Source organism: Lissotriton helveticus, chromosome 1_1, assembly GCF_964261635.1.
Source record: "Lissotriton helveticus chromosome 1_1, aLisHel1.1, whole genome shotgun sequence".
NCBI lineage: Eukaryota > Metazoa > Chordata > Amphibia > Caudata > Salamandridae > Lissotriton > Lissotriton helveticus.
In genome coordinates this window covers 1,938,377,067-1,938,402,528 of record NC_136057.1, presented here as the reverse complement: position 1 = coordinate 1,938,402,528, position 25,462 = coordinate 1,938,377,067, and the positions used below count along the sequence as shown (strand labels likewise).

Here is a 25,462-nt window from a genome sequence, read left to right as displayed (position 1 = left end):
AGAGAGAAGCTCCCCCCCACTCGTGTCGGTCCCACCGCGTTGGGCTTCTCAATGATGGCCGCAGGTGATCTGCGTCCCGCCCCGGCACCATGCATTTCCGGCCGGCCTCAGGACCCCACGAGGCCGGTGCCCTCCACCGCGATGCGGGCCACACCGGGTCCCAAGCTGCCACCAGGCTGCGCGGGACCTCCGGGCCCCTCCCATGCCCAGCGCGCCGCACCGGGCGTCCAAGGATCGCCGCAGGGACCAGCACCCGACAGGCTTCCCCAACTAGCACTGCTCCCTCGCGGCCGGCCTACGGGACCCTCGAGGCCGGTGACGTCCTCCGAATCTCGGGAAGCCACAGGCGCCAAACCTCCCTCTTGTAGAGTCCTAGCATGAACACGGTCTAGTGTTCAGGAGTGATGTAACACACTTTACACCCACCCACCACAGACGTCATGGTGTCACATGACGCTGCCAATAAAAGGGGCCGAGCGCACGTGCTCGTGGCCATTCCCACTACCCCTAACTGGTGTCCGTGTGCACGTCATTGCTGCTGTCCACCATGCGGGCCTAGGGCCCTTCCCAATTCTACAATGGCGACGAGGCCGGTAGTGCAGCCCACGCGTGCCACTACCCTCGGCTGAACGAGAAGAAAAAGGGGAAGAGAGCTGCCCGCCTAGAGGGCATCCCCTGCAGCGAGGCGCAACGCGCCGAGAAGCCGGTGGGCACGTCGGAGCCCCGCAGCGACCGGGAGCCCCACAGCAAGCCGACCGGAGCCCACCTGCGTCGACCGCCACCAACGAGTGCCACCAGAAACAGCGGACCGCCCAGTGCCCACCTGCGACGGCCGCGAGGCTGCAACCCCCACTGGAGAGGTGCACGGGCCGGGCGGAGCCCACCCGCCACGACCGCGACGGAGCATCTGGCCCGCCGGCCGAAGGTGAGCTCCAGGGGCGAAGTGCCCGCCATGAACTATGCCACTTATAAGCAGGACCGGCGGAGCCCACCCGCGCCTGCCCGAGTCGTCCCCTGCCCCCGCCGCGTGTGTGCTTAGAAGCGGCGGGGCACAGAGACTGAAGACGGCGTGGAAAAGTGCGGCCGGACCCGCAATCACCAAAAACAACGAGGGGGAGGGAGCGGAGTAGCTAACCGCCTCCCGACCCCCCTCGCAACGTGTTCCAGGCAATTAGCGGGCCAGCGGAGCCCGCCGGTAACCCCCCCTACACCGAAAGAACAAGCTGTGCCAGCGGAGCCCACCCGCGGCCTGCCGGCGGCACCCCCAACAAAGAACCACACTGCAGAACTAGCGGAGCCTACCCGCGGCCTGCGATGTACATGGCAGGTCTCCGCCGCGCAGCGTGTGCAAGTTGAAGCTGCTGCGGCGGGAGACCGGGGAAAGTGAGGCCTGCCGCACCGGACAATCACCAGCGTCTACATAGGCAGAGCCGGCGGAGCCTACCCGCGGCCTGCCTCAAGCACCCTGTCCCAAGGTGAGTGAACAGAAGGCAACGCGGAGCTCACCCGCCTGAGGAAGCATCAATGCACAACCCCTCCCCCCCCCCCCCCCCCCCCCCCAGGACTGCCGGAGGCTGCCGCGAGCGAGGAGGTTGGAGAGGTTTGCAAAGCCTGCATGCGGCCAGCGCCGCCGAGTCCAAGTGTGCCCCACCTCCTAGGCTTCCCGGCTGAGTAATGAAGCGCCTGCATGCGGCCAGCGCTGCCGAGATTAGACGAGCCTCCACCTCGTGGGCTCCATGGACAGAATAAAATGCCTGTAAGCGGCCAGCGCCGCCAAAAGTAAGCTGTGCCAATCAAGTCTTCAAAGACTTTACCCCCTGCACATCACTTACCGACAGAACTGCCTCGCTATCATGCCTGCTCACTCCCACCCCAAAAGTACACAAAACTGAGGAGGGACTCACCTGGAAGGCAGCATAAGGCCAGGTGAACAGCAGCGTCTCCAGCCCCTGGCGTCCAGTCTCCGGGGCTGGTTCACAGCAGCAGCTCCAACCCCCTGTGCACTGAGAGAGAGAGAGACAGTAGAGTGCGCATCAGGGAAAGACAAGAGCCACAAGACAGGCTGCTACCTGGAATCCAGCATCACTGCCACCCAGTGGCCAAAAGTAAAAGAGCACCTGCCATTCAAGAAAAGTACAACAAGCACTGTACAAACCCACGATGGGTCAACGGTAGCAAGGGGCCACAGACTGAATAGTGCCCCCAAGGAAAACCTACTTACAAACACAGCAAGTAAGTGCGCAACAGCGCAGGTGACACCCACACACACCAGCAAGGAGTCGGCGGCTGCCACTCCCAACGCGACGTGGGAAGAGGCGCGAACGCCTCACTAAGCATCCAAGCACTGACTGACGTCTGGAGGAAACGACTGCCAAGCACTGGAAGAACGTCCAGGGAAACGACTGCCGCGATCAAAGGACGGAGAGAGCAGCGACGCCTTGTGGCCACAGGCGCTCACCGCAGCATCAACTACTCCCGCCAACGGTCCAAAGCATCAAGTACCTGACGACAGCCAAAGCAGCAAGTACCCAACGTCACGCAACAGGCGTCCCAGAGCCCTGAACAGTAAGTGCGCAAACAACGCGCCACATGGCGACGCACAGCCACCGCAAGCAGAAAGAAGAGCGCAAGCAGCGCCACCGCGCAGAACAATTATCGCGAACGACCACACAACGTGGCGTCTCCCAGGAGCCGATCCGCAGCATGATCGCCCATCAAGTGCTGACCCACAACGGGTCCCCAAATAACTGTTGTAGCGCAAAGTCCGACAGGACGACCGAAAGCAACCTGCCAGGCATCGGCAGAAGTGGACCGCCAAACGGTCCAGGACGTTCAACCATGAAAAGGTCTACGGACGTGAACCCACGAACGTCACCAACAAGCATCAAGAAAAGAAAGCATCAAGAAAAGAAAGTTCGCGACACCAACTCTGGCTGCTGAGGAAGAAGGAGAAGGTGTCCCCGACGGGGACAAGACCAGGGGTACACATGCAGAGTGCGCGCACTGCATGGAGGACCCAGGTCAGGAGAGAAGACACAAGATCGGTCCAAGTGATGTCGCGATGCAGGAGGGAGAAAAGGAGAGATCTGAGTGGCACGTCTGCCACCGCGAAAAGGAAGGAAGAAAAGAAGAGATCTGAGTGGCACGTCTGCCACTGCGAAAAGGAAGGAAGAAAAGAAGAGATCCGAGTGGCACGTCTGCCACCGCGAAAAGGAAGGAAGAAAAGAAGAGATCTGAGTGGCACATCTGCCACCGTGAAAAGGAAGGAAGAAAAGGAGAGATCTGAGTGGCACGCCTGCCACCGTGAAAAGGAAGGAAGTATATCCATGTGGCCTGTTGCCACAGTTAAGAGTGGAAGGAGAAGTCAGTGCGAAGCAACGTCCCCACAGTGAACCAACCAAGGAAAGAGAGAGGAGTGCAGGAAGACCACTCACACTCCCGAAGAGAAGGAAGGCGACAAGTGCCAGGACAACGGTGCGAGGAACACGAGGCCGGAAGAACACCAGTGGCAAAGAAGACCAGCTGATCGACGATGTTTCCGCACACCCAGGATCTGCGGAGAGGAGCAAGCGAGACCGTTTGTGACATCCACCTTTGGGGTCACACGGACACTGGACACCTGCCAGCCGTGGTGACTCAGGGGCGCAGAGGCCTCCGGGACGCAAGTCCCCGCGACGAGAGACGGTCCTCCGACGCCCATCCGAAAGTTCCGGGGAGGGCGAAGACATCGCAAGCCAAGACAGAAACCAACAGCTACCTCGGGACGAGGCTGCGGAATCTGAGGTGAGGCACATCGTCTCCTCCCTACCCCCACTGACGGTGGCGTAGGAACAACCTGATGTGGCACATCCAGCCCAGCGCAAATCCGAGAAAGAGGACCTCAAGGATATCCCGTGGCAGGGGAACACCGACGAGAGGGGTCATCCTGGTGAGAGGGATGCCTTGCAACGGATCTGCCTGTTGCCAAGTAGGACACAGACTACAAGTAAAGCTAAGGCCGAGACCGGAAATCGTGCATCATTCCCCGGCGAACGACAAGAACTCTAACTGCACCCATCGCCATGGAAGTTAGCAAAAGAAGGACTGTGATGACAATTTTGCCGCAGAGTCGTCAAAAGACTGGTTCCATCGAGCACCCCAAACCGGTGCCACTGTGAACTGATGTTCCCCGCAGCAGATTGAACATCATCTGTGATTCCAAGCAGCGGCGGATAAAAGGACTCAGCGGAAGTTGAACACTTTACTGCATCCTCATACAGTTTGTTTTTCCCACAGGTTGATTTCTGTATGTGGGTTTTTGCGATTAAAAAATGGGAGGGATGTAGAGTCCTAGCATGAACACGGTCTAGTGTTCAGGAGTGATGTAACACACTTTACACCCACCCACCACAGACGTCATGGTGTCACATGACGCTGCCAATAAAAGGGGCCGAGCGCACGTGCTCGTGGCCATTCCCACTACCCCTAACTGGTGTCCATGTGCACGTCATTGCTGCTGTCCACCATGCGGGCCTAGGGCCCTTCCCAATTCTACACCTCTGTCGCAGCTACCGGTCCGGGCCCCACCAGCGCCGATTGCGCGGACGCTCAAGGATCGTCGCCGGGTCCGTCTCCTGGCCGGCGCCCTCAGCCAGCACCACTTCCGCTCGGCCGGCCTCGGGATCACCCGAGGCCGGTGACTTCTTCCGTAATGCAGGCCTTAAGCAGGCCCCGAACTGCCGCCCCTCAATGCGTAGCTGCCGTGGCCGGTAGAGAGCCCGGGACACCTCCTCCCAGCACCGGAGCCCTTACCGCATCCGAGCCGGCCTCCGGGACAGAAAGGCCACAGGATTATGTGCGGATTTTGGGGGCCTTAAGCAGATACTCGCAGAAGCCGCGTTAAAATGCGGCCATCGTAGGTGCCGCTCGACCACGCCCCCCACACTTGACCATTCTTAAACCTGGTCTTTGACACCCCGGTACGATTTCAACTGGGGTCCTCTACTGCGTCTCGCTATGACTAAAAATTAACTGAACCAGACTTATAGTAGTGCACATGAATAGCACTGTTCTTTAAACTTCACATATGGTCCTGATGAAGTGCCACTAGACCTGTTAGGGACTTAACAGGCGCAAAACATGTTGACCCACCACACCACTTTAGCTCTATAAGAACATTACACCCATATAGGGGCTTACCAATTTTAATTAGGCTAGCGCTACCACAGAAATAAACACAACAGTTGGACTGTCCTAAATTGATTTTATCCCACCCTCTTAGTGCACTACCCACCCCTCGCACCAGCACACACCCTACGGCTTCTTCAAAAGATCTTCGCCACAGATGCCGGTTCACGGATGCCCATCTGGCATTGCAGCGCCGGCCCGACGAGGGCCAGGCCCAATGATGAAGAATGACATCCTCTGGGGTGTGTGAGGGCATCACGAAGAAAGAGCTCTCTTTCCCCTTCTTTTCCCCTAGGAACTGCACACTACTTTGAGACACAACACCCTCACAAAGCCCTTTGAGATGGGGGAATTTGAAGCACCAGACCCAGAACTATCCTATTTGATCCCCCAGGCACATTATGCGATCTATTGTCACAATCATCCCCCTTCATGCCACATTTGGCTGTGGAGCAGGGGTACATGGCACCAATACCACTCGCCGGTTTCCTTTGCGTGGACCAACGGACAGCTGGAGGGCGGGAATCAACTATCACATGTACGAATGAAGCCTGAAAAAATATTTCAAAGACGTTACAGATGCCCATGGTGTATTCGCTGACATTACCGTTGGAATACCAGTACAGCCTCCCAGTAACTCACGAAGCACCATGTTCCCATATGCTAGATCGCCATAACATGCACCCATGGGGGAGGATCTTTACATTGAGGTGGAGTTTCTTCAGAAGGAGGAATTCTTTGGGGAAAACACCCCAACATCTTTAGAGATCCTTATGTATATTCGGCTTAGGCAGGACGCTAAGGTGGCTACCCCAAATTTCCCAGAGGAGCCACCAACATTAGCCCCTCTGCAGAATATGCTTAAGGCCAACGGCCCATCACACGCAGTATCAAGGCTCTACGGGAATATCCTCACATTGCAAACCAACACTAATAATAAAGCCAGGCAGGGGTGGGAGGAGGAATTGGGACAACGGCTGGAGGATGCACAGTGGACATACTGCTGCCAGCAGGCCGAAAGGATAACGGCTAGCCGTAGAGTAAGGATCATTCCCTTTACATTTCTTCATAGGATGGACTACTCCCCAGCAAAGCTTCACAGCTATGGACTAAAATACTCTGATAGATGCGAAAGATGTGGGTGGTGGGGGAGGAGGAGTGGCGGCGAACTTCCTTCATCTGGCCTGGACATGCAGGGCTGTCTCCAGGTACAGGGGAGAGATGGGGGAGGCCCTGTCCACGATGATAGGCATGCAGCTATGCTTACACCACTGAAAAAAATTTACATAACAACCAGCCGATTTGTGGCGCTTGGATTGCTCATGGTCCAGCGCAGGGTGGCATGTAGCTGGGAAGGGAAAGACCCCTACATTTAAGGAATGGCTGTAGGATCTGGTATATTGCCAAGAACAACTTAACATATATGCAGAATTATTGGCACAGAGTTCAAGACCCTGGGATATATGGAAGCCCCTTGGAACATACCTTCACCAACTTTCATATTAATTTGCACGTAGGGTTGGGGTCCCGCACACCCATGCTTCCCCGCTCCCTTCCTCATGCCCATTCCCCATGCTCTCTCCCCCCCCTCCTCAAAACACATACCTATACACAGAGGTAAGAAGCCTTAGCCAGCAATGTCGGCGGACCCACGTCACGGAAGGCTGGCAACCTTAGTATAGAAACACTGACATGTGGATGTATGATGTTAATATAAAATATGTGTAAATATTGTATTAAGAAGAATGCTGATCTGGGAATATGATATATGACATATATTTATATACCTGCTACTACAACATGTTAACAAGCTGTTTATTGTGAAAATGCAAATAAAAAGAATTTAAAAAAAGAGCTCTTTGTTTTCCCTCACTTTACAGGGGATGCTGCTGGCTATGTTCTTGGTGACATTTTATACCAGACCTATAAGAGTTGACCATCCTATCCTATGTTGAATCTCACCGTGCTCTGCAGGGCTGAGACATAAAGCCAATGTGGTCCGGTCCCTCCTAAACACGTCCTACAGGAGCCATGCTACTGGGCTTTGTTCATTGGCATGCAGTGTCTGTCCAGTGCCAGCAAGTCCGTCTGCTGCAGTAATAAACTGCAACTCTAGGTGCACACACTGGCGATATTTGCTCACAGTTCTTATGTATGTGACATTCTACATCCCTCTGATTTAGCTCTTCCCAACAACCTGTGTGGGTATATTTTGTGGTTTTGCAGTGGTAGTGCGTGTAGCGCTAAGTCAGATTGTGCATGTAGACTGTGTTGCTGTCCATTCACACGTTAGAAAACAGTATGTACATTGGTTTAATGTTAAGTTGTGTGTCCCCATGAGGAACAGGGTCAATACTGATTTGCACAATGCTGTCTCTGAACTGGGGTGGCGAAGTGAGCTAAAACACAATGATGGATTCATCCCAGATCTAATAGTGACTGGCGGTGAGTGTCAGAAAAGTTTTAGCCCTCTGTCTATCATCTCCTTGTGTTTGCTTCATACTGAGCTTGCAGGCATTGTCATTTTGCACCACCTGATGTACTGAGTTTTCTACCAGACACTTAGCCACAAGCACATGAGTGTCACAGACCACTAAGTTGCACACTCAGACTAGCTGCTGTCTTCTTACATACATTAATGTTGCACTCTGGCATGCACACTGACCCATTCCACACGCACAAATACAAATATCCAATCCCGAACATACATTTGAATTCTTGTGTTTAATAGCTATTTGCAATCACCGTTCTCAAACACACAGCACTGATGCACAGAGTAACACACACCAAAAATGGTGCTATACACCAAGCCATAAAAACAATTGTTTACACAACCAGCCACACAAATTACCAGCATTATTTTGATCAGCCCTCCTTGATTCTCACCTTTTATAGGTGTCTTGAAAGGGCTCACATATAAGTTACCTCTTGCACCTTTTATGTGCTGTAGTAGGACCTTATTTTGGTTATGATTGTTCGTAATTGTGTATGCTTTTTGAGCATATTTACAGTTGTTCGGTGAGATAACCTGCCCTTAAGACAGTTTTTCTCATTGTAATCACTTCTGTGTGCCACATCATTGACCTGCAGGTGTTGTGTGCACAGCTGCCATATACCTCTTTCTACCCAGACAAGACAAACTTTGTAAAGATTAATCCTCCTTTATATAAATATATATTTTGCCTTGGCAAGAGGGAGCCTCAGGCTCATTCCACCAGAGCCAAAGCCAACCCTGTAGCTTTAGCTTGGATCGTTTCAGTGCTGGACATCTGCTGACGGGTTACGTCGGTGTCCATCCACATCTCCCTGGAGCTCCAGCGCCTAGACACCCGCAGGTATGAGTGAGCTTTAGAAATCCTATTTTCATTTCGTTTCATTTTACCAAGCACTATTGTACAAATCTAGGTCTGTAGTGAGGGCCATTTTGCTGGTTGTTCCTCGTGTATTTCCTCCTGTAAAGTTCACTGCTGTGACTCATCACCTTTAGGAGAGTACTGCCTTGGTATCAATTCAAAAGGTAAGAATCTGCTGTTAGAGGTATTCACTAGAAGAAGAAGTTGCTTACCTGGCAATGCTCTTTATGGTGGATACTCTAATCACAGATTCTTCATCAGCCTCCTGCCTTCCTGTTTTGTGAAGTGGACTTCTAGGTGTTAATAAGATTTCGTGTTAAATTGTTCACTCTTTCACTGATGCTCTGCGCACAAAAATTGAATTTTAAAGTGATGTCATTCTACTGGCATGCCACCTACAAAATGTACTGTGACATCACTTCTGTATGTGGTTTGTGAGTGCTGAGGAGTCTGATGGCACCAGTGTGGGCGAAATTGCTGAAAGGTTTCTGGATGCAGTCTGGCAACTGTGGGAATTCAGAAGGTGACGGATCTGCAGTTAGAGTATACACCAGAAAGAACATTCCTGACAATAAGCTCCTAGCGATGAAATAGAATCTGAGCTTTATGTTCAGCAATTTGATTAAAATGGTTACAATTTCAGATTTTCAAACATTGATTAACGTTCAAAGATTCACTTATGTTTGTAGTGTCTCCACTGTTTGAAGCCTCTGAAGCCTTATTTAGTGATCCAGAAATTCATACATTCAAAATGTTAACTTTTAGGATATTGTCACCGGGAGGTGCATATGTTGAATTTATGCCCTGACCGATGTGTACCTGACTTCAACGTTTGCTCTTCCAGCACTGCCACAACAAAGAAGTCCCCATCAATATGAATTTCCTGTTTAGCACAATAAGTAAAACATTTTCCTAGAAGTGCATGAGCATCCCTACTTTCGAAGAAAACACGATTTAATTCTGTTCCAATTCTGTTCCTAATGTGCTCCCGTCTTAGTAGTTGCGCTGTCTTAATGGTAGAGCATGAAAATACTGCTCTTTCTTGCTAATGATATGCCTTAAAGTGCATGCTGATTACCTTAGTACCTATTAGGCTTTTAAACAGGCAACAGAGACTGAAGTTCATTTTAAAGGTTTTTTCTCTGTCTTTGCGCCTGCTCTCTTGCTGTCGATTTAGGCAGGTGGAGGGGCGACTTAAGAAAAGTTTCCCCAGCAAAGATTATTCTGACCTCATTTTGCAGAAATGTGATCCTCATTGGACACTATCTTAATCGCTGAGCGCATTGCCAGGAGGCGCTTACTTACTTCTGATCGTCCACACCCTGAACGGACACCGGACCTCGCCGCACCCGCTCCGCGGGTGCCGCTTCGTTCCAGTTTGAGAGGGGCAGCTGATTGGATCTTTGACTGGGGGCATAACTGACTTTGGCTGAGGGCTGCAAGGCTGCGAGCGTTGCAGGGACTCCATTACCCAGGAGTCCCTGCGAGACCGTTAACAGCTTCCGGTCCGCTCTCCCTGTTGGCCCGCCCACCGCCCACCGGAGGGCTTTTTAAACCCCTTCCAGCATTTGTATCTTTGGGACACTATCTTAATCGCTGAGCTCATTGCCAGGAGGCGCTTACTTACTTCTGATCGTCCACACCCTGAACGGACACCGGACCTCGCCGCACCCGCTCCGCGGGTGCCGCTTCGTTCCAGTTTGAGAGGGGCAGCTGATTGGATCTTTGACTGGGGGCATAACTGACTTTGGCTGAGGGCTGCAGGGCTGCGAGCGTTGCAGGGACTCCATTACCCAGGAGTCCCTGCGAGACCGTTAACAGCTTCCGGTCCGCTCTCCCTGTTGGCCCGCCCACCGGAGGGCTTTTTTAAACCCCTTCCAGCATTTGTATCTTTGGGACACTATCTTAATCGCTGAGCGCATTGCCAGGAGGCGCTTACTTACTTCTGATCGTCCACACCCTGAACGGACACCGGACCTCGCCGCACCCGCTCCGCGGGTGCCGCTTCGTTCCAGTTTGAGAGGGGCAGCTGATTGGATCTTTGACTGGGGGCATAACTGACTTTGGCTGAGGGCTGCAGGGCTGCGAGCGTTGCAGGGACTCCATTACCCAGGAGTCCCTGCGAGACCGTTAACAGCTTCCGGTCCGCTCTCCCTGTTGGCCCGCCCACCGGAGGGCTTTTTAAACCCCTTCCAGCATTTGTATCTTTGGGACACTATCTTAATCGCTGAGCGCATTGCCAGGAGGCGCTTACTTACTTCTGATCGTCCACACCCTGAACGGACACCGGACCTTGCCGCACCCGCTCCGCGGGTGCCGCTTCGTTCCAGTTTGAGAGGGTCAGCTGATTGGATCTTTGACTGGGGGCATAACTGACTTTGGCTGAGGGCTGCAGGGCTGCGAGCGTTGCAGGGACTCCATTACCCAGGAGTCCCTGCGAGACCGTTAACAGCTTCCGGTCCGCTCTCCCTGTTGGCCCGCCCACCGGAGGGCTTTTTAAACCCCTTCCAGCATTTGTATCTTTGGGACACTATCTTAATCGCTGAGCGCATTGCCAGGAGGCGCTTACTTACTTCTGATCGTCCACACCCTGAACGGACACCGGACCTCGCCGCACCCGCTCCGCGGGTGCCGCTTCGTTCCACTTTGAGAGGGGCAGCTGATTGGATCTTTGACTGGGGGCATAACTGACTTTGGCTGAGGGCTGCAGGGCTGCGAGCGTTGCAGGGACTCCATTACCCAGGAGTCCCTGCGAGACCGTTAACAGCTTCCGGTCCGCTCTCCCTGTTGGCCCGCCCACCGCCCACCGGAGGGCTTTTTAAACCCCTTCCAGCATTTGTATCTTTGGGACACTATCTTAATCGCTGAGCGCATTGCCAGGAGGCGCTTACTTACTTCTGATCGTCCACACCCTGAACGGACACCGGACCTCGCCGCACCCGCTCCGCGGGTGCCGCTTCGTTCCAGTTTGAGAGGGGCAGCTGATTGGATCTTTGACTGGGGGCATAACTGACTTTGGCTGAGGGCTGCAGGGCTGCGAGCGTTGCAGGGACTCCATTACCCAGGAGTCCCTGCGAGACCGTTAACAGCTTCCGGTCCGCTCTCCCTGTTGGCCCGCCCACCGGAGGGCTTTTTAAACCCCTTCCAGCATTTGTATCTTTGGGACACTATCTTAATCGCTGAGCGCATTGCCAGGAGGCGCTTACTTACTTCTGATCGTCCACACCCTGAACGGACACCGGACCTCGCCGCTTCGTTCCAGTTTGAGAGGGGCAGCTGATTGGATCTTTGACTGGGGGCATAACTGACTTTGGCTGAGGGCTGCAGGGCTGCGAGCGTTGCAGGGACTCCATTACCCAGGAGTCCCTGCGAGACCGTTAACAGCTTCCGGTCCGCTCTCCCTGTTGGCCCGCCCACCGCCCACCGGAGGGCTTTTTAAACCCCTTCCAGCATTTGTATCTTTGGGACACTATCTTAATCGCTGAGCGCATTGCCAGGAGGCGCTTACTTACTTCTGATCGTCCACACCCTGAACGGACACCAGACCTCGCCGCACCCGCTCCGCGGGTGCCGCTTCGTTCCAGTTTGAGAGGGGCAGCTGATTGGATCTTTGACTGGGGGCATAACTGACTTTGGCTGAGGGCTGCAGGGCTGCGAGCGTTGCAGGGACTCCATTACCCAGGAGTCCCTGCGAGACCGTTAACAGCTTCCGGTCCGCTCTCCCTGTTGGCCCGCCCAACGCCCTCAACGTTTATTATAACTAGGTCCAGTTCTCCTGCAGCGCGGGACGCGGCCCGGGGCAAAGACCGGGCTAAGAGCGGGCCGTTTGAGGCCGTTCGAGGACGGCAGAGGACGGCCCTGGCCCACACCCCCCGCTCCGTTCTGATGCATCCAAGGTAGGCGGATTTTATAGCATCAATCCATTCCTTAGCAGAGTGTGTTTGGACACAAGAAACATTATATTGACTGAGAGGGCCACCAAGTAATCATAACATTTTGTGCAAACAGTGTGCCAAGTCACCGTAGCCGCTGTCGGTGCCAACTAGATATCATGCCTCTAAGATCAGGCAAAGTACGCACAGTCCAAATCCAAACACCCAAAGGAGTGGTATCGGGCCCTTTGGACGCCTTTATCACACGTGCTACGGGAATTCTAGAAAAAGAAATTGCAATGGTGGAAATACGACTCTCAATTGACCTTGTCAGCGGAAAACGTTCCTCGCTGGGTAGGTTGGCCACGATCCCCAGCCCTGTAGCACATGCAGCTTTCAACTGCATCCACTCCGACATTACCGAGGCAATAGTCCACATGGAAAGCGAGGGGGTTGATCTTCCTGTACATACACCAGATTATGTTGAACACCATCTAGATGATCTTGAAGCTAGCGGGGAAATTGAATCCCAGGATAGCTCAGTGTCTGAATACAGTTTGGAACTTACCCATTCACCTTCCAACACCACCAACACTGTGTCTAACATGCCAACCCACGTAGACTCTTTAGGCATTGATATGACATCGAGAAAGAGAAAGCAAGATCTGAGTCACACGGGAGGGAGAGAACGTAAGATGCCTAAATTAAAAGATATAACAGGCAATCCCATCCCGGCCCTTGGCCACCTTAGAGAAAAACTAAGTCCCTGTGTATTTCCTAATGTCTTATGCCCCTCCCTCACCTCCTTAGGATCTTCTAACCCCTGTCCAACGTGCCTAAATAGCGACGAATCCCTGTTAGCAAAAATGGAGGCTTTGATGAAAAACCTTTTATTGCCCGTTTTGGAGCGGACTAGGTTGATGACCTTAAAAATAGACACACTGGAGGCTGCAGTTAACACGAATTTGGGCTTGCTACTATCTCTAACTGGCACCAGCCCAGGGGGTGCTATAACCTCACACCTAGCCCCAAAGACAACAAGCACTTCCAATATTCCCATCAGCAATCCCATAAATCTTAAACCCATAGGGCCAGCTATCAATAGACCAACAGGGGGTGGAGGCTCAAAAACCACCTCTAGCAAGGCATCTGAGGGCTCGTTACAACATGCCCCCATGATGAAGACCACTGATAAACCGAATAGATCTAATCTTGCTAGACCTCATACCACCAGACCACTTCCATTGGCAAAACCTAGCCTTAATATCCCCCGGCAGCCTCCCCACGGGCCATTAGCCAACCACCGTAGTACCACTAACCCAATGGCGGGAAAACACACTAGGCACACCACCCCACGTGCTGACCTCCCCATGGAGGCAACACTATATACAATAGTATTGACTGGTGTAGCCCCCCTAAAACCTGGCAGGAAGGAGACTTATGGCGATTTACGTAATAAGGTGATCTATTGGTTAAACAAAAATCGACCCTTGCCTCCATCTTCGCTAACTGAAATCCTGTTCGTAAGAAGAGTTGACTGGGTGGGCCATGGCACCAAAGATCTGGAGGGTGATTGTATTTTAATTTCGTTTAAAGACCCCTGGGTGGTGGACATTATCCGCAGAGAAGCCAGGTTCGCCAGACAGGGGGACGTCCAGACCCTGGGGCTATCATATTTTTATCCACACAGACAAAGCTCCAACTTAAAGGGCCCAAATTATGGACGACCCCCTGCCAGGAGGCATCCCATGATAAGGACACCCCAACCCCAGCAATTCCCACTCCTCTACAACCACTTTTGTCCTTTATCTGACCTTGAGGCCATTGATTGACTTCAAATACCATCTCGGTTGTCCGACCCTGCTGAAAATATTGGGTATCAGACAGCAAAGCTGAGTCAGGAGTCTCTACAGCTTGCAACCAGTGTAGAAGAGTGTATGGGGGATTCAGTCCCAACAGAGACAACCACACCACCATCTAGGGATGTAAGAGTTTCCCCGAAGATCGGGAACAACCCGAATCACATTGGGAGTATTGAGAATGGGTGGGGCGGTGGGGGTGGACAGGGTACCTTCGCAGCTTTAGGTATGGCAGGCCCCCACTTCAGAAAAACTCACCTTAGTGTCTTGGAATGTTGCTGGGGTTAAGGGCCGAATCCACTCTGAAGACTGGCTGGAGTTTATGGATAAATTCGATATTATTCTACTCCAGGAAACCTGGGCACCTGAACCAATATTTAGGCAGGGTTATGTAAACTTTTTTAAACCTGCTATTAGAAGTGTCAAAGGGCGAGCCTCAGGGGGCTTACTGATCTGGGTGAAACAGTCCTTGGGATATTACCCCACAGAACTAACAGTACAAAACCCGGACCTTCTTATTATCAAGCTGAGCAAGACTGGCCATCGGGATTTGATTCTGATCAATATATATGCTCGAGGTCTGCCTGGAGGTTGCTCCCCTCCCCTGCTGGAAGTACTGGACTATACCCTGGCAGCCTTGGATAGCGAATGTGTTATTCTCCTCGGAGGCGATTTGAACTGCACCTTTGAGCCGTTACTCGACTCAGGGGATAGTTGGGGTTCCGCAGAGGACGCAGCATGGGGCATTCCCGATTTGTTGCCTGTTAAAACTGTAATTGCAACCAAGGCAGCTGTGAACTGGATGGCTTTTTGTTTAAATCGGGGTTTTCGGGCCTGCAATGGCCGCGCAAGATCAGACCAAGAAGCCAACTACACATTTGACAACGGGCTAAGAAAAAGCCGTATTGACTATATCTTGCTAAAACTGGGAGACTGGCCCCTGCTGGTGGACATGGTAGTATTACCCCGCCCAGAAAGCGACCACAATCCCTTGTCACTACAACAAAGGTTACCAGGACTTAAGAGATTAGAGGAGCCCGGTACCTCACAGACTGGGGATGCCTTCCTAACGAATGATAGGAAGAGGTTAAAATGGTCCAGAATTGTGGAGGACGAAACACTAAGGGATAAGGTCAATACTGTGGTTATAAACATATATAACGAGATGTTGATACATGATCAGTTGGGGGATAACCTTGAAATGGCAAATAACATCATAAATCTCCATGATCGTTGTTTTGATGAATTAAAATCCTTACTTTCTCATCCATGTCAGCAGGGAGTTACTAAAGCAAATGTCCGTCCCCAGAAATGGTATAATAAAAAATGTAGGGAGGCCCACACCCATCTTATTAAAGCAGTCAAGTCACGGATTATGGGTACAGTTAAAGCAGCTAGACTAATCTATAGGAAAACACAGTGGGAAGCAAAACGGGAGTGGGAGGACAAGCACTGGTCGGACCTATTGGAAGCTTCTACATCCAATAACCCTATTAAATTTTGGGATATAGTTAAGTGGGGGAAGGACCCCGACGCACGTACCCCCGCAAATCACGTGCTTCCTATTGAATGGGTGACCTTTTATTCGACCCAATTCTGTGCCGAGAATCCAAAACCCCTATGTTCTTTGGGGATGGCACTCTGTCCACCTATCCTAGGCGAGAAAATTATTTTCTCAGAAACAGAGGTTGAGTTGGCACTAAGTCTAACCATGCGAGGGAAAGCGCCGGGATTGAATCTCATCCCCGCCGACTTGTTTAAAGCCAACCCCGCTTTGTGGACGCCTTATATTACCAAGGTGGCCAACTCTATAGCTGTAGGTGCGAGAATACCCAAGTCCTGGAAGGGGGCGGAGATATTACCAATTTATAAAAAAGGCAATAGGTCTAACCCAGGTAATTACCGCCCGATTAGTCTCATCGACTCCATACAAAAAATCATCGCACGTATGGTCCTGGGCAGGGTCCAAGGCTGGATCGAATCAGAGGACATACTATCTCCAATGCAGGCGGGCTTCAGATCGGGAACGAGTACCATCGACCAGGTGTTCAGATTTTGTCTGATCTACTGGAAGGTGGTTCAGCTTGGTGGTGGTACCATCTTTGCAGCGTTCATTGATCTGAAGTCCGCGTTCGATCTAGTCCCGAGGGACAAATTGTGGAGAGTCTTGAGGAGATTGGGAATACCAGAGGAACTACTTGACTTAATAATTAAACTGCATGAGGACAACTTTGCGAGGGTGAGGTGGGGAGTGCAGGGTCAAGTGACGGAGCCCTTTTCAGTAACTCGAGGTGTCCGTCAGGGGTGTGTCCTGGCGCCAACACTTTTTTTACTGTTTATTGACCAAGTGGTCAAATTCTTTGTAGATACCCCGACGGACGCCCCAATGCTGGCAGGACAACGGTTCCCAATGCTCATCTTTGCCGATGACACTTTACTCCTCTCTAGAACACGTTGTGGATTACAGCGGGCGTTGGACTGCTTTGAGGAGTTCTGTGCCATCAACGACCTTAAGGTAAACGTGGGCAAAACCAAGTTTATGGTCCTAACAAAGAACCGCCCTGTCCGGAGCTCAGTTAGTATGGGTGGAGTAAACTTGGACCAAGTGGAGAATATGACATACTTGGGGGTCACTCTTGACAGCCGCCTGAGATGGAAAGCCCAAGTTGGTGCACAACATCTTAAGCTAGCCCGACTCACAGGTGGCCTATTGAGTGAGCAAAAAAGATCCATTACTAAGCGGGTTATCCCAGCTCTTAAGATCTACGATGCCAAGATTAACCCAGCAATTGTATATGGTGCAGATCTGTGGGGCCATATGGACCTTACGGGTCTGTTTAAAATCCAGTGTAAATTCTTGCGGAATTTAGTAGGTCTGCCACAGTCCTCCCCTTCTATTCCCCTTTGTCTAGACCTGGGATGCCCCCCGATTAATGAGATGGCCAGATTCAGACTGGTTGCTTTTTGGAGGCGTTTATGGACATCCCCTGACCTCACCCTATTTGCAAATGAGGTAGCAGAAGTCAGGTTAATTAGGGGTTCGGGGAAAATCCCCGGGTTCCAAATGGTTAAATCCATCTTGGAAGTCATGGGGCTAGAACAGCTATGGATATCCCCCTCTACCAGTACTTTCCCATCGAAACTAGAATTTAAAGAACTGTATTGGGCTACGCTCCGCCGGATTAGAGTCAATGCTTCCAGCTCTACCAACCTCACGGGTAGGTTCCTGACTTTTAAGTTGGATCCAACCCGTGAACATTACTGGGACATTGTTTCTAAACCGTTGGACAAGAAACTCTACCACCAGTTTCGGGTGAGAGCATTGCCGCTGAACACATTCACAAAAAACTGGTCAACTGGTGCCACGGACCACTGTGGATGGTGCCCAGGCCACAAGGAAACAGTGGGTCACTTCTTGTTTGCTTGTCCGAGATATTCAGCACCACGAACCAAATGGCTAAAACCACTGTTTCAGCGCCTGCCTTTTAGAAAATCTGCAGAGGCCATTTGGGCATTAAAAACTAACACTTCAGAGGTTTTTGTAGTGAGTTTAGCCAAATACCTGGGATGGGCCTGGATAATTAGGTCTAAACATTAGCTTACTCCCTGACACTGTTTGTCGATGCATCCTTGATTAAGCAGTTTTGTTTTGCTTATTGTTCCCGTAAATGATTGTTTCTGACCTATTTTATATTTTATAACTGGCTTTTTTTTTTTCTTTCACATATTACTGTTTGGAATTTATTCGCAAGTTTTTTAACAAGTTTGTGTCAGGTTTGTCTCCTAAGCTGTTTAATACTACTTTTATGAATTTAATGAAAATGTACTTATCATCAATTAATGTGTGTTATTATGTGTCTTTTATGATTTCTTTTTAAATCGAAATAAAGACCTTAAAACCTGATCCTCATTGCTGGAGGTGTTCTCTAATGGGCTGCCATGCTATCTTCATTCAGGATAAAGGTTTCATCTTCGACTACCATCTTCGCAGAAAAATCTTAAATTGTTATCTAAACTTTTCATTCCAATTATGTAGTGTTTTTGTTGGTACCGCTTCCAAACCTACATTGTAAATGCAAAGGACTCCACAGATTGGAGAGGAAAATAAGTTTTAACTCGTATTTACTAAAGATTAAAAGTGTCAGGAGAACTAACAACCTGTAGGCTAAACTTGGAGGAAATTAACTGAAAACGTGTTCTAAGCATTAAACTGCATATGCATTAGGTCCTAGTATGTGAAAGCAATACACCTCTTCTGTTCAATATTCTGGCACCACACATCAGACTCCGGAAAGCAATAAAGCTTTTTCCAACCAACACCTCATTAAAGCCATAAGATCATATTGAGATCATTGCACACCTTTGTCAAACCCAGTTTCTTCAGTGTAGATGTCAGGTTGGAGACTAGGGTGGCACAAGCTGTCCACGAGAATGTTTTCAGATGAGGCATCAGCTTAACTTGCACCTTCCAGGTATTTACTGCTAGCCACTCTGATCTAAAACTGGATAAACATGTACACAATATATAAATATAATCTGTGCTGAAACAAAAATGTGTTATGCTAGATTTGTGGCTTTCCAGCACTATTGTCTTCCTGGCTGACAATCTGAACTGTTCAAAAAAGCCTGTGATTCAAGGACAATCCGATTTGTAGAACCACGGGTTCAGGTACCAGTATTAAATCTACACACTTTGGTATTTTAATCCATTGGTTCACTCTCATCTGAAGCATTCGCCATCTCTAGTGGAGTCAACCTTGGCAGAGCATGGTTTAAATGGAATTGTCAGTGGGGAGGCAGAATAAGACCTTAGGACAGCGCCTGGGCACAAGCACAGCTGTGCTGTTGTTGGGCTTCCATTTCTATTTCTCTCCTGCTCAGACTGGTATAGCAAGCGACTCTTACAGAGAAAGTGAGGTTGGACTAGGAGTGCTTGAGTTGCTACAAATTGTAATTTATACTTTTCATTCCTGATGTCAACCCTGTGCTGCATGACTGAACAGCTGGACCCTTCACACTTTTTTGTATCTGTCACAGGACTTCTGCCCCCCCCCCCCTTTTTCCAGGTAACTTCCATTGATTAATGGTTAAGCAAACCGAAAAGCGGTCTGATAGATGAGACCACCTTCCTCTTATTATGTAATTGTGCTACTGATTTTGTTTTGATGGTTTAAACAGTGAGTGCTCTTATTTCAGAGGCACCCTTTTTTCTTCACAGAACAGAGGTAAAATCTCAGACAGAAAGTGGAGATAAAGTGGTTCGCTCTCCAGCGACTGAGGACAACAGTGAAGTGCACCACCATTATTCTCCTTCCTATGATACTTATTCTGAGTCCTCAAGGTCTAAGAACCATGACCAAAGGTAAGATGACTTATCACTGCACAAAAATAAATAGAAAGACGGATAGAAGCTGACGTATATACACCAGAGAGCAAAAACGAGGATCATAAGAAACTTATTTTGGGGTAGGCGCTAGTATAGGATCGAGAGGGGCTTTAAGAAAACAGATGTAACTTGTAGGAAGTGAGAACTGTTGGTGATGATCATTGTCTAAAACAAAGGGTGTAAACTGAGGCCAAGAGATAATGGGAATTGGTCCCACAAGCTCTCATTGTTCAATGTGTGCTCCCTTGTCCCTTCTCCAGTGCCACACATCATCTCAGTTCAGCTAGTATACCACAAAATACAGCCCCACTCTTGTGCGCATAGCATTTTTTTTGTAAATACTGATTACCTCCACTATCTTGCGAGATCTTGGAAAGCTGTTACTTTGGAGAGAAAAAATATTAGCAATTAAAAAATAAATGCATGCCTATGTAAATTTTTCTATTCTAATAGACATTGGATAGTAATTAGAAAATGAAGTATAGAAACGCATAAAGTACCTTGCTGCTTAGTCCCATTTGTATTCCCCTTTTCCAGCAGCAACAGTGTACAGCCACAGATATGCAGCTTTAGGAAGAGGAAAAACTTCACGGGCTCCATGATCAGCCAACGAAGTCCGTTTCCTCCAATCTTTTTCTGGATATTGTGAGCAAGATCTTTCAACATGGGGATATGTCCTTTTATATTTTTCTCTCTCTTGTTGGAGTCCCTCCTTTTTTTTTTTAGATAATCTTAGGTGGGTTTTGACTGGATGGGTATATCTGTGGTTTCATACGTTCGTTCTGCTTCTAGACTAAATTTTTTTAAAGTTGTTTGAAAGGAAGTTTATCTAGATTTCCTGCCACAATTGGGATCCAGGTACAAAGGCATAGTGAGGGGACTACACTTATACGCATGTGCTTTTGGTCTCCCCTTTAACCCTTTAATACCTCTGACGATGACTTCCACAAAGGCTATTCCCAAAAAATTTGTGACCACCAATGTTGAGAGGGCCCTCAGTGTCTAGAGCGGCCTGACATGTAGCAATATCCTTTGCCTTGAACACTAGCCATGTATAAAAAACAACAAGGGCACCCATACGAGTCAGCACAGGACCTCGGGGAACATATTTTTTACAACAACAGTGGTCCCATGCACAGATAATATAAAGACAACGATAAATATAGACCCAATGGAAACTATATTTGATTCTGACTTGTCCAGCCGGACAGAGGTCCACGAATATTTAATTATCACAAATGGAAGCACACAGAATACCTTCAACAATTCATTGAAGCGGGGTACAAGCCTGCACCCAACTGCTTACAAATTGGCATAGGGAAGAATAAGAAACAGAACAGGGTTATTAGGCAGAAGCTACGGATTTCTGTAAGTGAAACAATAACAGAAATTCAGTTCACACCATTACGGGCATCATACATAAAATATACATTCACAGTATATGGTGTTTAGAAAGGTCGACGGCGTTTCGATCCCATTCCAAAATCAAAGGGATCATCATCAGGACAAAATATTGCCTAAATCGTAAAAGCCACATTAGCCTAAGGGGAGAGAAGGAGGAGAAAGAAAAATTGTAAAAAGAGTTATATCAGAAGGTCTGACAATTGCAGTGAAACCATATAGGAACTGTGAAAGTGACAATCCGATGAGCAGGAAAAAGGTTAGCCGGTGAAGGTGAGGTACACGGAAAGTGTAGTGCTGATTGTACGCCGTTAACATAGTGCAGCACCACGAATCTCCTTGAAAAGACAATTGTGAGGCGCTCGCAAGACATTACCATAACCACAACCACATACGAATTGCCATAACTTCTAAAATGCTGTGAAGAAATTTAGTGAGGAATTATAGTGAGAAATTACGTGGACCAATTTGCTGCGTGCCTATCAAGGATCGGCGTTATAAAGAACGGTCTAGAAGTGAAAATAAGAGTGAAGCAATAATATCATGCGCAGTGACATGAGTGCTTACCCTTGACCTTCGCAAGGGGAAAATTGCCAGGCGGAGGGTGAAATGACACAGCAGCTAAGGTAAGAGAAGCCGCGTTAACTAATAGGTTTGCATCCCGTCTTTTAAAGGGAAACAACAAGAGTAACTCCTTACCAGTAGCGACGGTGTGTCGCTGACACAGACCGGTGGAAACTCGGTGTGTATAAAATTAATTCAGAAGAATCGTCATCCTAAAGTAAGGAGACAGGGAAGACTACTTAGTGTTGTGGACATGCAGCTGTGGGTCACGTAACTACGGCAAGTGACAGGAGGGCGATGGTAGACCTTACCCGTGATAGGGGAGACCAGGAGTAGCGCGCCAGCGGAATGCTCGGTCGCGTTAGGGGGAAGTACGCCTGTGTAAGACAGGTCGAGAAGGGTTCTCAAGTCAGTAACACAGTGGGTTATGGATCTCAATACTGACGGTATAGGACCACAGACAGCACTTACCGTGTCCGAGGGCTTGTGATATCTTCCCTGGCCAGAGCGGAGGCGTGTCGTGAGGGAAGGTGATTTAACAGAATCGGCATTGTTAGTCAGGCGGCTCGTGATTGGATGGTAAAAGTCACAGGCAGTAATCGAAATAGGTGTAGGACAACATGGCGGCCATATTGGGTTAGTTTAATCATGCACCGGCGGTAACCAAGTGTGTAGGGCAGTTAAGGGGGAAAGGGTACATTCAATAATAACAGAATACAAAGAACAGAGGGCAGAAAACACGGGAATCTTGTTATGACATTAATTGTGATTCAAGTTACATTAAATTGGTGCAATCCTCCTGCAGATTGAGCCCCGAGTTCAAGCTGTCAGTTCTCAAGATCCACTTGAGCTCCTCTTTATTTAACAGTTTTGCCAGATCTCCACCTCTCGGGGTAGGATCACCTGGCTGATCACAGTCCACCTTATTTCATCCTCAGTGTGTCCTTTTTCAATAAAGTGTTCAACAAGGGGAGCATTGATGGTTTTGCATCTGATTCTACTCCGGTGCTGCGAGATCCTTAGTTTGATCTTTTGTGTTGTTTGTCCCACGTAGATCATGTCACATGGGCACAGAATCGCATAGATCAAGTTACAACTATTTCAGTTTGTAAAGGTCTTGAGTTCATTGTTTGTGTTTTTTAAAACAATGTTCTTTCGTTCAATGAAAAAATCACAAACCACACATATGCCACATTTAGAATGACCCCTCAAGGGTGGAAGTAACCATAGGTCATTAAGGGTGGTATTTACAGTTTTAGTGGGGGGGGAAGAGCCGCCCTTACCAAGTGGTCTCTAAGGTTCTTGCTTCTCTTAAAAGCAAACATGGGAGTTTCTTGATCTAGATTCCCTGAATTGATAATATGCCAGTTCTTTTTGATACTCTTACGGATTTGGTTGGACACAGGAGAGAAAGTGGTGACACAAACCATTTTTTCAGATGTCTTTTTAGCTCTTGGTTCTAGTAATGTCTCACGTGGGCAGTACGACGCTCTCTTCATGGCGTTTTTCACTAGGCGGCGTGGGTAGCCCCTGGCTCTAAGTTTGTTTGTGAGTATATTGGCCTCTGTGAAGTAATCTGTTTTAAGACAACAGTTTCTCCTCAATCTCAAGAATTGGGAGTAGGGTAAGCTATCCCTTAGCGCTCTCGGATGGCAGCTACTGTAGCTTAATAGTGTGTTTCTCTCGGTAGGCTTACGGAATAAAGAGGTAAACAGTAAACCCTCCTGATGTTGGATACATAGGTCAAGAAAAAGGATACTTGTTTTACTGTGAGTCAAGGTAAAGGTTAACCCATTGCAGTTATTGTTCAGCCAGTGCACAAAAAGGGGAAGAACTTCAACTGGACCACCCCAGATCATAAAGACATAGTCTATATATTGCTTCCACATGTGGACCCCTTGATGGAACGGGTTAGTAGCGGGGAGAATAGTGTCACACTCAAGCCAATCCATGTACAGAATTGCCAGGGTAGGAGCAAAAATTGCGCCCATGGATGTCCCTTTCACTTGTTGGAAATATTCATTGTCGAACATAAAAAAGTTTCGAGTAAGGCAGATTTCAAGTAACTGAATGATGAACAAAGTCGGTACAGTGTGAGGGCGTGGTCAGTTGTTCAGAATTTTCTCCATGACAAATAAGGAATCTCTCTGTGGGATGTTCGTTTAAAGCGATTCAACGTCTAGAGTGCATAGAGTCTCGCTATCAGGGTCAAAAGGATGAAAACCTACCCATGTCTCAAAGAAAATTGCCTAGGAGCCTTTTGGAGATTGGTCCTTGCCTTTGCAAAGCATTACTGGAGTGACTGTGACTCCAGAACCGACACCTTAATGCCTCAGACATCTGTTGCGTAACTTGCTTGCAAGTTTGGTCGTTCTTCTCTTCCCCTTAACTTAAATTGCTGCTAAACATGTCTACGATGAAGAGAAAAAGGAGGCCAATAGGTTTAGCATCAGAAAAAAGAAAAAGTACCCTGTGCCATTTAGAGGTCTAGAAAATGCCAGTCCCAAAATTACTTGTACTGACAGTCACTTCAGAGTTGTTTTATTTCCAGATTGTGGAGGTGGCACCTTGAAACACATTTTTTACTTTTTTCTGATTGTTATTTTGTCAGATATGTTCATTGAAAATTTTTTATTGCTGCAAAGCCAACTCAGACTTATTTTGCATTTCAAGCCAAAGTTTCCAGACACAATGCCTTTCGAACTTGTCGAGTGGCCTTCTAGTGGTAAGAAGTTGCTTTTGACCCTCATTAGGTCTGTGTGGTGTGCTTTCTGGCCTCTCAATCCACCAAGGACTGTGAGTTTTGTCCCAGAGTGCCAAAGAGGGCCCTTAAAGACATGAAGGGAATTAGACTAAGAGGAAAACTGGACACCCTCTGACTCCAGAGGACTGCCAAAAAGAAATATCCAAGGAGAAGCAGTCCAAAAAAGAGAACTAAAGAATGCATTTTCAATCACACTACTACAGACATCCATGCTCCTGTCGAATGCCTCTTCTTTGATATATTACACAGTGAGGTCACACCACCACACCATATAATACAACCCCTTTCCTCACAATCATCCTCTGTATTAAGATATGCTATTCAGTGACCAAGAAACAGCCCCCTGAGGGCCTAAGAGCCCATTCCACCAGAGCCAGAGCTGCGACCACTGCATTAGCTAGAAGAGTCCCTGTCTTGGACATCTGTCAGGAAGCTATGTGGGCATTGCTGCACACGTTTGCCAAAGAACTACTGCCCTGACAGTCCTGTCCAGCGATATGAGCACTTTGCCTGTTTGTTCCTCCAGGACTTCTTTGTCTAATAACAATCATCAGACCCTCCTTCAGGGAGAGAGATTGCTCTGATATCTATTCTAAGGTAAAGAGTCTGCGACTAGAAGTCTCTATCAGATGAACAAGTTACTTATCTTCAGTCACACTTTATCTGGTAGAAACCCTATCTTGCCACAGATTCCTTACTGACTCTCCCATGCTCCCCGTTCTGTGGACTGCCTTTTCAAATTCAGAGGTCCTTTTGCACCTCATTTGTGGTTTGCTAGTTACTCTTCCTCAGCTTGGCTCCATGCTTCCGATACGGGAAAAACTAGTCAAGAACTGAGGTCACACCCAAGGGTGGTGCCTATATAGGCCCAGCGCATGTTACTTACAGCCCGAATGACTCCATCAATGCCACCTGGAGCCGAACTACGCCACCTACTGGTGTGCAAGGCGATTTGTTGCATTTTGCTAAGATGAAGTCTTCACCCTCTCACAATTTCATATATTGGATATTAGTGTTGCGGGGTCGCTGCATGCAGTGAGAATTATTCTAAAGTTTATGATTTCATTGAAGGTGCCTGTAATGCACCAGGACTACAA

At 49.0% G+C, this 25,462-nt stretch overlaps 1 protein-coding gene across 1 annotated transcript in view; it reads left to right on the top strand.

Annotated features, from left to right (window-relative positions):
- The window catches only part of CEP350 (centrosomal protein 350), a 1,478,431-nt gene that overhangs the window by 796,669 nt on the left and 656,300 nt on the right, over nt 1–25,462 (top strand). The window contains exon 21 of the mRNA XM_078643560.1: nt 19,469–19,612. Within this exon, the coding sequence (XP_078499686.1) occupies nt 19,469–19,612 (144 nt within the window). The remainder of the gene's footprint in view (nt 1–19,468; nt 19,613–25,462) is intronic.